The 16,022-nt window shown below is 23.6% G+C and overlaps 2 protein-coding genes across 2 annotated transcripts in view; one reads left to right on the top strand and one right to left on the bottom strand.

Annotated features, from left to right (window-relative positions):
• LOC145832514 (uncharacterized) overlaps positions 1 to 2,450 on the bottom strand; it is a 50,101-nt gene extending 47,651 nt beyond the window's left edge. The window contains exons 1-3 of the mRNA XM_082939831.1: positions 2,402 to 2,450; positions 714 to 886; positions 129 to 253 (exon numbers count right to left, since the gene is read on the bottom strand). Of these exons, the coding sequence (XP_082795957.1) occupies positions 129 to 253; positions 714 to 886; positions 2,402 to 2,450 (347 nt within the window). The remainder of the gene's footprint in view (positions 1 to 128; positions 254 to 713; positions 887 to 2,401) is intronic.
• A 9,734-nt stretch (positions 2,451 to 12,184) lies between these two features.
• Positions 12,185 to 14,109, top strand: LOC145832513 (uncharacterized). Its single transcript, XM_082939830.1, has 4 exons — positions 12,185 to 12,355; positions 12,645 to 12,788; positions 12,999 to 13,144; positions 13,897 to 14,109. The coding sequence occupies exons 1-4, from the start codon at positions 12,190 to 12,192 to the stop codon at positions 14,107 to 14,109; spliced, it is 669 nt and encodes a 222-aa protein (XP_082795956.1). The 5' UTR covers positions 12,185 to 12,189.
• Positions 14,110 to 16,022: the final 1,913 nt, after the last annotated feature.

The raw sequence follows: 16,022 nt of genomic DNA, 5'->3' as shown, positions 1-16,022 counted from the left end.
TAATCTAAAAGAAATAAATTATACACTTGTATGAATTATCAAACTTGTTATTATAAGCTTTTGCGTAAAATTTACCATAGTAAGGTTTACTAACAAAGATAAAGTCGATAACAATTAGTTTCACTTACGCAGTATATTGGTCATATGGAATGCTACTATCTATCCATTCGTAATTTCCTTCATAGTTTATATCGTTCAGACCAATCCACCATTCGGAGTCTTGGTAAATTCTTATATTTTCAAAAGCGAAATCCTGTAAATTGATTGTAAAAGTAATTGAAAATTTAACGTTTTACTTTCGTACAAAGATTAGGCTAGTTAAAACAAAACTTTTAACATTTGTTTTTAGCTGATGTATAGTTAGAATATATAAGCATAACAATTTAAACGAGATTTTTTTAAAACATGAAACTTTTTTTATTTATTTTAGGCGTGACTACAAAAAAAAAACTTTGACGGGTTAATATGAAAAATAATCGTTTCAAAGGTAAAATCACGTTTAGTTTTAATTGGTTATTTAAATGTATTTCAATTAGACCAGCTAAAAGTCTTAACAGCCTGTTGTAACTGACCTTTGTATATTAAACTGTAAAGATTAAATAAAGAGATTAGTCTCTAGTATAAAAGTAAACGAACATTTGTTCTTACCTAGCATCAAACAGCATGTTTTCTACCAAAAATATTTATTTCAATTGGCTAAAACTCCAAATAACCTGTTCTGATTGGCTCTCGTAGCATGCAAGATGCCCGCCCGCCTTCTGACAGAAGCTCTCGGCGTCCTGCCAGTTCAGCTCTGAGCTGACTTCGGGGAACTTGGGGTTGGAGAAGTACCAGCACTTGTTGTTGAACGCCTTCCAGTTCACGGGGCAAGATGTTTGCGACAGTGCTGTTGGTGTTTGTTATATAATAAAATTTAATACAATTAATTGTTTTAAGTTATACAGGTTTATTTGATATTTTTTTGGTTTACTTACTTTAAACTTTTGCTTGGAAGGATTTACTATTTGAATTTTTTAGTTAAGAAAAACAAAAGTGAAAAATTGGAACATACTTGAAATCTTTGTTGAGACAGAGCTTTTATTTATGAATTAAATGTACGTTTAATATTTTTAAGCTTTTTATTTTAATTTAATTAAGTTTTTTAGTGTTTATTGTTCTTTTTTTTACTTTTTTCTATTGATGACTTTTAATAAATAAATAGATAAGTATTAGCTTAGGGCTTCAAGTTCTCACTGTTTTCAAAAAATATATTTCAGTAATTTATTGTTTATTAGTCTTTTTTAATTGTTTTATTTAAATTGTTTACAAAATTTAAAGATGTTTTTCCATATCGATTTATTATCGTTATTTTTATTAGTTTTTAAAATTGTGGCTAAAAATGTTGAAAATCAAAAAGTGTAGCTATAATTTACTTTAACTACTAAATTATTAGTTTTTTAACTATTTAAAAAAAAAAACTACTGTTTAACTCATAAAGAATACCCTATAACAAAATTAACTATATTTGAAATTTGTATCAGTTATTATCATTAAAAATTTTCTTGCTTATTTCGTTTATTAAAAATTTTAAGCTCATATCACTTTTTTACAAAAATTAAGAACATAACTAATAAAAATTTCAACTAATAGTCAATGAAAACGTGAGCAAACATTTGTGTTTTTTTTTAATGATTGGCTTATTTACAATTAATCTTTTGGATATCAGTATGTTAAATTTAGTAGACAAATATTTAAATTTATATTAGCTGCAAAAAAACTTAAAAGTTTATTTTGTGTTTTTTTATTAGCACGTTTCTGGTATAATTATGTTATTCAAAAAGCTTTAAGACTATCAAGAAATCTAACATGTTTTTTAATTTTTTTACATTAAAGTTATTTAACATAAGCTAAAAACTTCAAAAGCTTCAAAATATAAAATAAAAATGTATATATGAGCTTTAATGTTTTCTACTAAATAATAACTACTTATATAATACCGAGAAAAGCAGTTAAGTTTATTCAAAAATAAAATTTGAGAATAATTTGCGCTTATTTTTTGTGTTTGTTTTCGCAGTATTTCTACACATCATTTATCGAGTTATATTATTTAAAAAGCTTTATTTATGAAGTTCTTTCCATCAAATTTTTAGAGCTACTTGTTTATCAATTGATTGTACAACTATTATATCATAAAATAAATTTGATAAAAAGTTTTCAGCTTTTTCGACACAGAATTCCTTCTAATACTTTATATAACTTTCAAATAGTAACTATATTTTGTCTTATTCTAGTTTATCCTTTTAGTATAAAATTGCAAATATGAAATTTGACAATAAATACAAAAAATTAAAAGTAACTAAATATACTTGAATATATAATTAGTTAAGTTTTTGTGTACGAAAATCTACTTTATTTCACTTACCGTTACTCACGCAGAATGCTAGTAAAACTAGCGTGTACTTTACGTTCATTGTCGGAAATTAGTTGAAGCGATCCCGTTAATATTGTGCTTAATTTCATAAGTTACCAACTCAATTTAGAGCTACTTTATATTAATCTGTCATTTGAAATAATAATAGAACAAATATTAAATTTAAACTTGTTTATAACCTAGGTAAATTATTATATAACTATGTATACTAAACTAGTTAGTTGTAAAGCTAAATTATATAATACATTATATATAATACAATAAAGTAAAACAATATAAAAAAGTACTCCAGATGTTCTCAAGTGCTTTTTAAAAATAATTTGTTTTTTAATTAAAACCTATAAAGTACAACAAAGATTTCTATAAAACTCATTCAAAAGATGAAATGTCAATCTAACACCAAAACATTCATAGTCAGTTAATTTTTAAGCATTGAAGTAAAATATTAAACCAGCTTTTAATTGTTTTGAATGCCAAGGTCGGTTATTTATTTACTACAATTTACTTTAATCTGCCAGTGAAACAATAAATTTTCTTGTTTACTTTTAATCACGGTAAGCATTTTGTTTATTTAATCATCACATATTTTAAACAGAAAAAAAACACAAGTGTTTATTATTTTAAATTTTTATCGAATGTTTAACCGCTTAAAACTGATCGGTTTAAAGTGCATTGAAGTGTTTTCTGTATTGATTAATCAACAATTACTATTAAAAAAGACTTTAATTATATTTATTAAATGAAGCATTTACTAGCTTTTAAACTTTCCTTTGGGAAACTTATTATACCAAACATAACCAAAAATCAAGGGCTTGAGACTTATTTAATAATTTTATACACAAAAAGCGTAAAAAAACTCATTTAAATATTTTACGCTAATACTGCAAAAGATATAATAACGATTTATGTATATAAATATTTATTGCAACTTCACTTTGAGCTATTTTTTTTTAGATTCTTATGAAACCTACAAAAGTACTTAAGAGTGAAAATTAAAAATCACCATTTTTACACCGTATTTAAAACCTAAAAGCATAAATATTTTTTAACAAGAATAAATATAAAAAATGTTTATGCAATAAAGGCAACAATAAATAACATAAAATTGACTATAATTCAGTTTAGAAACGATGCAAATACTATGAAATTTAAACAAATTATACAAATCTAATGCTTTTTAAGTAAACTTTTCAAAAACCTTTACGACAATATTTCATAGATCGTTTCATATCTAATTTTTTCATACCTTTAAAATTAAATTATAATAATATTATTTACTACTGTAAAAAAGCAAGTAAAATAACATTTAAAAAAATTTAAAATATAAAAACCTGTTCAGTATAAAACTACAATAATATTAACCAAAAGTTACTTACTAACGTTAATAAAAATTAAAATAATATATAAATAATATAATAATATATAAAATTAATTTCTGTCTTACTTAAGATAAAATAATCATTCTAAAATTTTTTGGAAAGCTTGAAAAAATTTTACACAAAAATTTATATGACTTAAACTTTCAAAAGTTTTAGTAATTTTTTTTGTGAAATTTCAGCTTTATGTAACTGTTACAAACTATTTCATTGCTTATTTGTATAAAAAGTTACGACAGTAATTAGAACAATTTTTAATTAATTTGTCAAATGTTTGTTTTTTATTTAATTTTACTAGTTTAATTATATGAAACTAGGTTAGGGTAAGCATTTATAAATGTAGGCATTTGTAGTTTGATTAAAACAATTTAATAGTTGTAAAAAGTGTTTTACCATTTAGTTCTCATAAAAACTAAATACTTAGAGGACTTTTAAGAATTTCTTAAAATAAAAAGGTTCTTATGTAATGAATTGACATTTTAAATAAATAAAAGTTGTGCAATTATAAATTTAAGAAACTGACAGCCAAAGCATTAAAACAAAATTTTTATATTGTATAGTACATTTTACAACAATGAACGATATTTTAATTAAATTAACTTAAGCTTAAACTTGGAAAAACTCAATAGTTGAAACGAACAAAGAATAAATGTTTTTCTTTAGATATAGGAATTTACGAAAAACATAAAAAATTATAAAAGTCTTTTACAAGGTTTAAAAACTCGCAGAGTCCAAATTTTATTCCTACGCATTCCTCAACTGCAAAACAAGTTCAAAATAAAGCACAAAAAAAAAAATCAAACGATCAAATATTTTTGTTTTGTGCTTTATTTTAAACTTGTTTTGCAGTTGAGGAATGCGTAGGCACGAAACTTGAGTTCGGCAAGTTTTTATATCTTCTACTAAACTTTTTATATTGAAAAAACCCTTAAGGTAAGCTCTGTGTTGTAAAGATTAAGTAATCAAGTTAATCAATTTACTTAAATATATATACATATATATATTAGTTATGTAAAACTATAAACCAGTAAAATAAATATGCTTAAAAGTTATTAAACCCAGATTTAAGAGTTTATAGTGTTGGTAAATTTTAGATATTTTTGAGTAAGTTTTAGTTCTCTAGAAAAAATATAATGTTTATATAAAAACTTTTAAGTAAAATTTATTGATAAAAATAAGTATATTAATTTTCTTATCAAAAAAAAATGTTAAAGTAGTGTGTTTAAAAATTTTATAATCGTTAAAAACTACATTATAATAGTAAAATATGTTTATTTATATTTATCTTTTTTCAAATTTGTTGTTTTCAACGTTGAGTTAAGTTTTTATATGTTTTTTTTTTCATTTAAATTAAGACTTTTGCGTTTAAAATGTTTTATTAAACTTTAAATCAATAAAATGCCAAAAAAAAATAACGTACCACATAGTCTATGAAATTATAATAGAAGATGATTTCGTCTTTGCTTGTTTTGACTTGGCACTAACAAAATAAACATTAAAAAACGCGACATAACTTTGTGTTTATTTTGTTTTTAGTGCAGTTTACAACTGTTATCTTTTTTAAAATATTGTTTCAAAATAGCTATCAAGCTACTGTTGTTAATATCATTAATGCTAAAAAACTAAGTTATGGTTGTTTTTTTCTCTTTTTTCTTATTAAAAGCATAAATTTTACAGAACTTACCTTCATATTTTCATCTGTAAAAGTTAACTTCAATTATTGTAAAAATCGCTTCTTTAAAACTCTTTTAAAAAAATTTAAAATAGTTTATTTAAAGGTAATTTGTAAATTTGTAAAATATTTTTACACTGTAAAATTGTTTTTACTGTTCAAGTTAAATTATTATAATTCAAAAATATTTTCTTAAGACAAAATACTTTTTTTTTCGTAAAAATATTTCAGCGTAACACATTTTACTTTCTTTAAAGAAGTTGTAACCTATAATTTAAGTATTCACATGTTTGTTTTAATATTGTTTATCATCTTTTAGAAGTCAATTTAAAGTTGCATATATTTTTTAGTACTTTTGTAACTATACAAGATTCATAGTACATTATTAAACACAAAATTCAGTTATTTTTCGTTTAGCTTCATTTTATTTGATTTTTCTTTTCGTTTAACTTATTGTTTTATTATTAAAGATTTAAATGATTAAAAAAACTATGTGTAATAGCTCGTTAGAAACTTTATAAATATGTATTCTGTACGACACGATAACCAAAAGATTCCTTTGTACACCAGGTCCTTAGACAAAACTTTTTAAGCGTTTTTTTTATCGTTTAATAAAAATAAAACAAAAACTAATTAATTAAATTAATTGTTATCAGATGTATTTGTGAAACATAAAGCATAAACAGTTCGTACAGAAAATTTAAAAAGTTCTATAATACATTACACACGTTTAGTTTGTATTGCATTCGTGTAAGTACTGTTTGATCAACTTATATTTTCACTTTGTAAAATTAATTTTGTTTATCATTATCAAATATAATACTACTACGGTTATTAACTCGCTTTGCGGTTAAACAATGTAATTGTGTTTCTTGTAATTATAACGATTATTATTTCCAATCTACTTCTTGGATAGATTACTCTGTAAAATATGCTTTTAATTCAATAGTATAATCTTACTACAGTTATAAAAGTAAAGCATGTATTAGTAATAGATTATATGAGTAACCGTTTACCTCAATTTCATTCACACAATGAAAATGTTTTGTAAAAGTATAATGTAATATAACATATCTAAATCAATGTTCTTAACTTCTAAAACTTTTTAGTTTTTTAGTATTAGAAATGTGTTTATTTTGAACTTCGGTTTAAACTAAATTTAGTTAGGTATTAAACTAAATTCCTACATATAATAGTAAAAACTACTATTTTATAAACTTGAAAATATAAACAAGTTTTAAAATCACTTTTTAATAAGCAAATTACATTTATAAAAACTACAGCACATCTATCTTTCTACTCATAATAATATTTTTATACAGTTTTGTTTAAAACAAATCAAAGGTTAAAAGTTTATAATTAAATTAAATAATAATAAGCTTTCAACGTACATTCTATAAGTTATTTGAAAAGTTTTAATAGTGCTCAGTAGTTCAAAAACACACGTAGTTTACATACGCTTTAGGAATATAAACACACCTGATAAATCAAACATTAAATAATATCATCTTAAGTTAACAGAAAGATCTCACGATTGTGTGCAATGCTACACCTCTTGCATTGATTAAAATGTATTGCATTTCAACAATTGGAATAAACTTTAACACACTCAGACAAAAAATTTGAATTTGGATTTTTTTCTATATAAAAAACAGTAAAAAATTGCACAGCTTTCGAGATAAAAAGCTTGTTAAAAGGACAAAAAATATTGTTCAAAATAAAAGTAAAATACATTTAAGAGAATTACTTTGTAATAAAACAAAAAAAAAAATTTAAAAAAAATAATTTTTAAAGCTAAACGTTCCCAAAGAAATTAGATTTAGAAATTTTAAAATTGTAATTTTGTTAAAAAACCGTTTTAAACAATTGTATTATTCTAAGTTTGGTAGAATTCGTTTTGTAAACAAATCGTATGTAAAACGTTGTAGTTTATGTTTTAAAGTAATATTAACAAATGTTTAATCTATATTTAATATATATAAAATTATAAAATATTGATATTTTCTGTGTGAGTTTACTGATTATTCAAACGTCGTTTAAAAATTTATTAATTGACTTATGGTGCTTATTAAGCTTTTAAATTTTTAAAAAAGATAACTGTTTAATATTAACCACTTAACCATCGAGTAATATTTTTTGTAAATACAAGCTTTGCTTTAATATAAACATTTTTTTTTTAAATCTTATAGCAGTGATTTTTACACAAAGCCTTATACTAAATTAGCAATGCATCAAATTCCGTTTGTTTCTTTTCATAATGTTGTTTTCCAAACAAAAGTTTTCATTTAAGTTTACTAAAAGTTCACTCTCCACTTTAGATAAACACTTTTAAGTTAAACTAATGTTGAACAACTTCCTAGGTCGAGATGTTTGGAATTTTTATATTCTGAGAACTTGTGATCGTGTTTATTTGTATTATAGAATTTTATACTTCAACTTTTTTAATGTTTAAATAAACTTTGTTTAAGCTTAAATTTCTCGACATCAGTAAAATTTTGAAAGAATCTATCTACAAACAATCAATAGAGAATTGAGTTTTAAGTTTTGAAATTTTGGAAAAAAAATTGATTGTTTTTACAATGAAAAGGAAATAAATATTTAAACAAACTTCTGTATTTTCCTGCTAATAAATTTATTTTGATAATTACACGCAACTAATATTAAAAACATTTAATTTAGAGGTCACAAATGTTGATTGTTTTTTTTATAAAGATTTATAAAGACTTATGAAGATTAAAAAAAAAGTAATTATCAAATTATATAGCTAAATTTTTTTTCTAGTTATAAGATGTATTAAATTATTAGACTTTTTATTTATTACATTTTTCTTGCAGCAATTTATAAATATTTTACTAAACTGTTATTTTTACGTTAGTTTTCCAAAATTTTTTACGAATTTTCATAATATACAGTAACCTCTCGCTTATTTACGCACATTGTGTCCACAGAAAAACTGCGTAAAGATATGAGAGATCGTAAAGAAACGAGAGGTACCAAATATACTCACTATAATGGCTGTTTTTTAATATTGCTTCTAGTTTAAAGCAGACTGGGCACTTTTAACTATTTGTTTACTTTATTTATAAATATGAAAACAACAGATAAAACTATACATATATTTAAAAAAAGGATTTGAATTTCTATAAAATAACAATACGAGTAGAAATAATTTTACTATTTTAATATTAAGTATTTAATATGTGACATTTATATTCTATTCTACTTAGCAAATTCAGTTTATAAGTAAGCACTTCTTGACAACTATAAAATGCTATTTATTAATATATAGGGCAAGACTGCTGTATTATTTCTTTGTGTTTTAAACTCTTATTATTTCATTATACTTTCATTATTAAACACAGTCATGGTTATTTTAGAATTTTGATTTAATCTCTTATTGTTAACAAAATTTCTGGTATACTGAGGTATAACTAAATGTAATCATTTAGTCAAGGAACATAAATTTAGAAAGTCTAAAGATAAAGAGAGATGTGTTAGCATTCAAAAACATATTTTAATTTGAAATATACATTAAACCTAATTTGTGCAATATTAAAAAAAAATAAAATTTTTATTTTCTGAATTTTATAGAATTCTAAAATGCGTAACTAAACGAGAGTGCGTAACTTCACGAGTGCGTAAAGATCCGAGAGGTTACTGTAGTGCGTTTTGTTTATTAAAGACACCTTTTTTCAACATAGTTTTATCTTCAATAATTTAATATATTAAAGTATACAATTTTGAAAAGCAGTAAACAAAATCATCTGTAAATTATTTGTTAATGCCAAGTATGTCGAAATCAAAGTTATAGTGCATTGTAATTAAACGGAAATATACTATTACTGTACTACGCTTGCTTATGGAAACAAAACATATATGGTTCAAAAGATTATGTTAGTATTTGCTAAAATGACTGAACTAGAGTAGTTATAAAACGTTTATTATTTGTACAGAGTAAAGTAAAAACAACAAAGTAATTTATTTTTTTAAGGTTTAAAGTTAGTATGTAATTTTCTATTCTTTTGTATACTTTAGAAAAACTGTAACATATCTTTAACAAACAAACGATTTCCTCTGGAATTTAATCTTTGTTTTCAACATACGTACTAAGCTCAAACTGTTGGTTTGAATTGACCAAAACAAACGTAATACGCGGTATCGGGTAAACATTGCAATATTTAGTTTTGCTTTGATTTCAATACCACTTGCATCTTAGATTGCTTCAGTCACAAGATTTGTGGTGTGTATATATACGGGTTCACCAAATCGAAATCATATATGCAAAAACAGTCTTGTAGGTCAGTGTTTGTGGGATTCAGCTTGTACACTTGCCCTTTAAGTAAACAGTACGGTAAGCTATGTTTTGAATAAAATATATCAAATGATAAAAGTTGAACCTAAGGTTGTTTAGGCAAATATTTAACTTGTACTAGCAGTTTACATGCTTATAAGTATAATTTGTATAGTAATTTTTAGAAACTCATGAAAAAAAGTTCTTACCGACCAAGAAGCTTATAAGTTTGAGTTATACTTAAAATAAATAAAAATAAATATAAATTATGATAAATCAATTAATAAAATGGTAATTTCCTAGGATGATTTCTCATCCATATCAAAGCAAAAATATTTTACACTTTCTAATTTTACATTCTGATACGTATACAATATCTGTACGACAAGTATACAGTTGAAAAGCTTTATATCTAAACTATACCTTAATCATTGAGACCTTAAAGTAAACAAAATGAATTTTTGATTAAAAAAAGCTACCGATCGAGGGTAAGGGTTAGGGGTAACAGTGATGGTAAAGATAAAAAAAAACTAATAGAAATTATTTTTAAAAATAAAACTGAAAATTAAATTAATTAAAAATCAAAACAAACTACCGATCGAGAATAAGGGTTAGGGGTAGCAGTGATCGTAAAATAATAAACTAATAAAATATATTATAAAAAATAAAATTAAAATATAAATAAAAAAAAAGCTACCAATCAGGAGTAAGGTTTAAGGGTAACAATGATAATAAAAAAAAAAAACAATTCATAAAAACTATTAAACTAAAGTTTATTGTCCAAATTTGAGTAATCGTGTTCCCTATATTTCAATTTTATACTTGTCTTATCAGAATGTAAAATTAGAAAGTGTAAAATATTTTTGCTTTGATATGGATGAGAAATCATCCTAGGAAATTACTAATAAAATTGAGTGTCAAAGCTAATCAAGTATACATTTTTGGTTTTTAAACCATTTGTTTGATTAAAAAATATAGCTAAAAAAACTTATTTTTATAAAAATAGTATAAATAGTTCACATTCTTGAAAACTTTAAAAACTTTTATAAAGTTTACATCCTAAGAGGTAACTTAGATAACTATATACACATATTTTATATAATAAATACTATAGTAATATTAACAAGCGATAACATACTAAATTATACAGTGAGTATATTTATACATTATATTATTTAGCATAAGCATACTTAGCAAAAGTATGTGTTTCCTAAAAAGATATTGCATAAATTGTATTTGAAATAAAATTACATCGTAACAGTGTTACATTGCGAAATTGGATATTTAAAGTATAAAAATTATTTGAATATTACGTATGTAAGCTTAATAGCTTAAAAAGCTATTAGCTCTAAAACTCCACTATCAAATAGTAATTAACTATAAAATTTATTACGTTTCATTAAGTTTTCATCAATTAGTTTTCTTAAATTACAATATAAGGCTCAGCACGTAAAAGGAAAAAAAAGTTTGTCGTCACCAAAACCGTAACTTTAGTCAGGTTTTAATTAACAGTGTATTTTGTGTTTACAAAAACATTACGTTTGAATTTGAAGTTGTTAGATAAATCAACAAAGTATTCCACAGTGACAACTTAAAGTTTTCGCGCTACTTTGTACCTAAAAATAATTAAGTGCATTTTTAAGTTTTTATATTACTTTTTTAGCTATGTTTCTATCATATAAGGACAGTAAACGGTTTTATATTAAAATAAATTTAAAACTTATGTTCAACATAGTCTGTAGTCATTGATTATTAAAAGTTCTTTATGTTTTTTTTCTCTTTTTATTTTGAAATATTTGCTAAGCTATTTTCTTTTGGTGAACTAATTAGTTAGCATTATGTGTATACCATATTATTTTAAACAACGTATTAAACTTACATATATAAATGTGTATAAATTGGGTTAAACGAAACGAAAGTTTAAGTATTAAGATAAAAACTAAAGTAAGTATTTCAATATATTTTTTAAAACAATTTAAAGCGAAAAACGCGACAAGTTTAATTACAGCTTGCTGTATGAACTTAAGTAAAATTTTAACCAAGTTCATTTTTAAAGCAACCCTAAGTAAATAAAGAAGCGTTGTAGAGGAAGCTTAAGCATTTAATAACAGTGATTTCTTTAGTTAAAAAAGTCACTTTAACGAATACTTCAAACATATTTATTAAAGTAAGAAGAACAAAACTAACTTTTACAAAAATTATATTTTGAACAATGAGAGAAATGTACAGATTCAAATTGATAAGTTTAAGATTAAAAGTTAAAGTGATTTAAACCAAACTATAATTTACACAATCTAGTATAAATGAACTATTATTTCGTTTTTAGAAATTTTGTTGGTTATATTTTGCATCAAACTAAACATTTAAAAGAGGTATGTGAATTTCTAAAAATTGAAAGAATTGAAATCATTTTTATTTTTACAGGTAACTAAGTATTAAAATGAAAGTTTACATTTATTTGTCCGTTTTAGCCATTTTGTCTGTAGTCCTGGTTCAGGCAGTTGAAAAGGACACTATAAAGTGCAGTGAGCGATTTTTCAACGCTGTAAGGAGAAGAAGTGCCAATAAGAAGTGCTTTATAGAAAGAATGTGGCCTATTCCTTTTTGTTAGTCAATTTTTAATTTTAACATATTTTTTAAATGTAAACATTGACTACTTTTTAAAACCTAACTATGAGTTTACTTTTTGAGTATTTTTTGAACTTTTTTAAAACAACTGTGAGAATACTTTCCAGTTTTGTATAAAGAAATGTAAATATATTAACTGAAGTTCTATAAGGTTAGTAACACAATATAAACGGTATAAACTAAACTAAAAGATGTTGTTGAAATTAAGTTTTGTAAAATGTTCTTTATACAAAGTTCTCAAAATGTAGTTTTTCTACTTTGTGACAGTCTTGTTCAGGCCTGTTGAATACGGTCAAATAATGAACTGCGATGCCGAAATAGTTAGAAAAACGTACACCCAAAAAGACTTCAACAACCCACAAGTGAAAAGATCAAAAATAATCCAGTACATAAAAGTGGAATTTGAAATTGGTTACTTTTTTGTTAAATTCAAGAAGTTATACAAAGCTACTTTTCATAGTTACTTATACATACTCAAAATGAGTCTTAAATCATTTTATAATAGCAATAAAGTGACATTAAATTTGTTTTTTTTACAAGCTAAGGATGTTTTATTTTCAGCTTGACCTTTCACATAAAAATTGTATCAATTTTTCATAAATTGTTTAATATCAATTTTAGATGCAATTAACAAAACCAAGTTGTACGAATCGAATTTCTTCAAGCACCTGTACATTGACGTGTACGCGAACAACGGCCATCTGCTCGACTCTAAGCACTTGAAGTACTTCATGCACATGCCCGATTCCCTAGACGCTAACAAAAAAGTAAGTTTTTGTACTTTATTGTTTAGCTACAACTCTTAGTTTGAAAGTTTTTGAAAATTTTATTATTAACGACAGTTGACATTTTAGTTTACAGCGCGTTATAATGACTAAAAACAATTTAGTACAACATCGTAGTGTTTTTATTGTTTCATCGAAAAAGAGACTTGGGTATTTTCTGATATTACCTGGTACTCTATATGAAAAACACCTGATATGGTAATTCAAGTTCATCTATAATAAGCAAAACTGATCTAGTATATAAACCAAAATACTTCTACAGAGCTTAATAAAACTTTTTTTCTGGCGGAGACTTTTAAATCGCACTCCTTTTATTGTTTGTAAGAAAAAACTCTTAATTTTTCTAGTATACGTATTTTGCTAAAGCTCGTTACCGAAAATAATAATAATTATTAGAAGCGAAGGAAAATTATCCATCATAATTTTAATGGTTTTGTAACAATACAAGTTTAACGGTGCATAATATATAAACTAACCTTTTTTCTATTTATAAACAGTATGGCCAACTAATAATATAAAGTTTTCGAAAGATCATTTTTTATCTTTGAATTTTATAATACTTTGATAGACTTAGCTTTATTTATTTAAACAACTTCAGACAAATCCCAAGTATTGACCAATAAACGAAGTACCTAATCGTTTAGACAGAGTATTTTTTATTAACTTTTATGTGCTATTCGTATTGTAAAAAATAACAAAAACAAGGTTTATTAATCGAATTAAACAAATTTCAGACGAAGTTTCAAATTCTGATCAACCCGCTTGGAGACCCGGTGTTCAACAGAAACCCGCGAAAAGTGCTCAGCAAGCTCAGGGAAGACTTCATACTGACCCTGGTACCCTACCCCGTTTCCTACCCGAACAGGCAATGCGTCATAAACCTGAAGACTTACAAGACTTGTCCGGACGGAGGGCAGAAAAACTACTTCAGAAAATGCAATAACTAAGAAATTTCTTATTCTTTTGGTTTTTTATTTTTTAGTTTTGTTTCTTTTTGTGAATAATAAAAATATTACAGTAAATACATTAATCTGCTTAAAGTAAAACTTATATAAGATTTTATATACATTTTAAGTAGTATAATTTTGTTAAACTTTTAGTTTAGTTTAAAATTCGACTGAAAATAACTTTGAGAACAAAAAAAAAATTTTTGACAGTAAGTAAATATTACTAAGTTTCTTTCTCTATATGGAAAATAAATTTTAACTAGAATTATTTTATCTATTGGACAGAAAAACATGTTCTTCATTTTTTATTCCAGATACTTTTATATACTTAATAACTGGGTCTGCTATACAAAAGTTACTAATGTGTATTATTATATTACACATTTTCGAAAAGTTTAAAAACTAAATCTCTGATAGAAAAGTCTTAAAAAAGTAACTAACAAATTCAATAATTTATATTGTATTTATTTTCATTTTAAGATGTATAAATGTGATATATTTTTATTTTGGAAACTTATATATTTTGAATTATTAGTTTTTAACTTAAAATTATTGTTTAAACAACTTCAATATAATAATATACCAAAGTGCAAACATTTTAGCTTCAAATTGATAAAAAGACTAGTATTCAAAACAAGTTTAAAAATAATAAATTGCTAAAAATGATCTCAAAAACAGTATGATAAACTAAAAAATTTTACTAAAGTTTAAAATGAAGTGTTATCAAATTGCCATATTTTTATAAAAGTATACTTATCATTATTAAAAACATGTAAACTAGTATACTTTTTTACTAATTTACTTTTATAATACAAATCTATATTAACAAAGAAGTCATTGACTGTTAGTTGAAAAATTAAAAGTTGTTTATTTCAGTAGAAAGAATATGTTTTTAAGAATTTTAATTTTTTAAATTACAAAAACAGTTTTTACAAAAACAAAGCGACTTGGCTTTTTATTTCCTTTATCGGATTATGTACTAGTTATTAGAACTGTGTTATCCAACATTAACTTTTTTGACCTATCAAGCCATTAAAAATGGTTTTATAGAAATGTGTAAACTAAATTCTAGTTTTTTATAAAAGATTTACAATTATAATTTACATTATCATTAAGATTTGTAAATTTAACATTGACAAAAAATATTTTCACATAGTATGAAAACTAAAGAAATCAAAAACTTTATTTATCAATTTCAAAGTAAAGTATTTACAAATTTTGTACATCATATCTCATAAAGTTAAAAAGTTGATAAGTTCTATAAAAGTAAATTTAAGATTTATGTTTTTGGGATACATTTTAAAAAACATAGGGAATAATGCTTGAAGTAAAAATTAAAATCAGGTTTTTGTAACTAAATAATTTTTTTGTGTTAGGAAATTCATAATGAAAAAATGTTTTTAAATTTTTAAGTTTAATGTACTTTTAGTAATTCTTTCGTAAACTTAATAAAAACTCTTTTTTTCTGTAACCGCTTTTAGAATTTAGTAACATTTTTTGCATATATAATACAACTTACAATGTCTGTTTAATCTTTGGAATTAGTTTTTAAAGTGGTTGTTACTATAACTTTAAATTCTTAAGTACAATTGGTTAAGTTTAACATGTTTTTATTTCTTTATTTATCATTTTAAACCGCTATAAATTAGTTCCTTATTAATTTTAAACTCCATGGATTATTTAGTTTTACTTTAGCTTACTACTTAAGGCTTAAGTAGTAAGCTAAATTAAAAATAAATAATCCATTATATTTATTCCAATGTAATAAGATTTAATACTAATTAATCAAAGTTGTTATAAGCTTAAGATTTAAGCTAAGTATATTGGTTTTAACAATGCACTTCACTGTTTTTAATCTTTGTTTTTAAGCTTATAACAACTTAGATTAATTAGTATTAAATATTATTACATTC

The sequence above is a fragment of the Thalia democratica genome, chromosome 3, assembly GCF_965202585.1.
Source record: "Thalia democratica chromosome 3, ktThaDemo2.hap1.1, whole genome shotgun sequence".
Lineage (NCBI taxonomy): Eukaryota > Metazoa > Chordata > Thaliacea > Salpida > Salpidae > Thalia > Thalia democratica.
Note: the sequence above shows the minus strand (reverse complement) of the source record. Positions and strands in the feature narration are given on the sequence as shown.

Coding starts and splice junctions, on each gene's coding strand:
- LOC145832513 (XM_082939830.1), top strand. CDS start 12,190: ATGAAAGTTTACATTTATTTGTCCGTTTTAGCCATTTTGTCTGTAGTC. Junction 12,789..12,998: donor AAAAGTGGAATTTGAAATTG/GTTACTTTTTTG, acceptor TATCAATTTTAG/ATGCAATTAACAAAACCAAG. Junction 13,145..13,896: donor CCCTAGACGCTAACAAAAAA/GTAAGTTTTTGT, acceptor AACAAATTTCAG/ACGAAGTTTCAAATTCTGAT.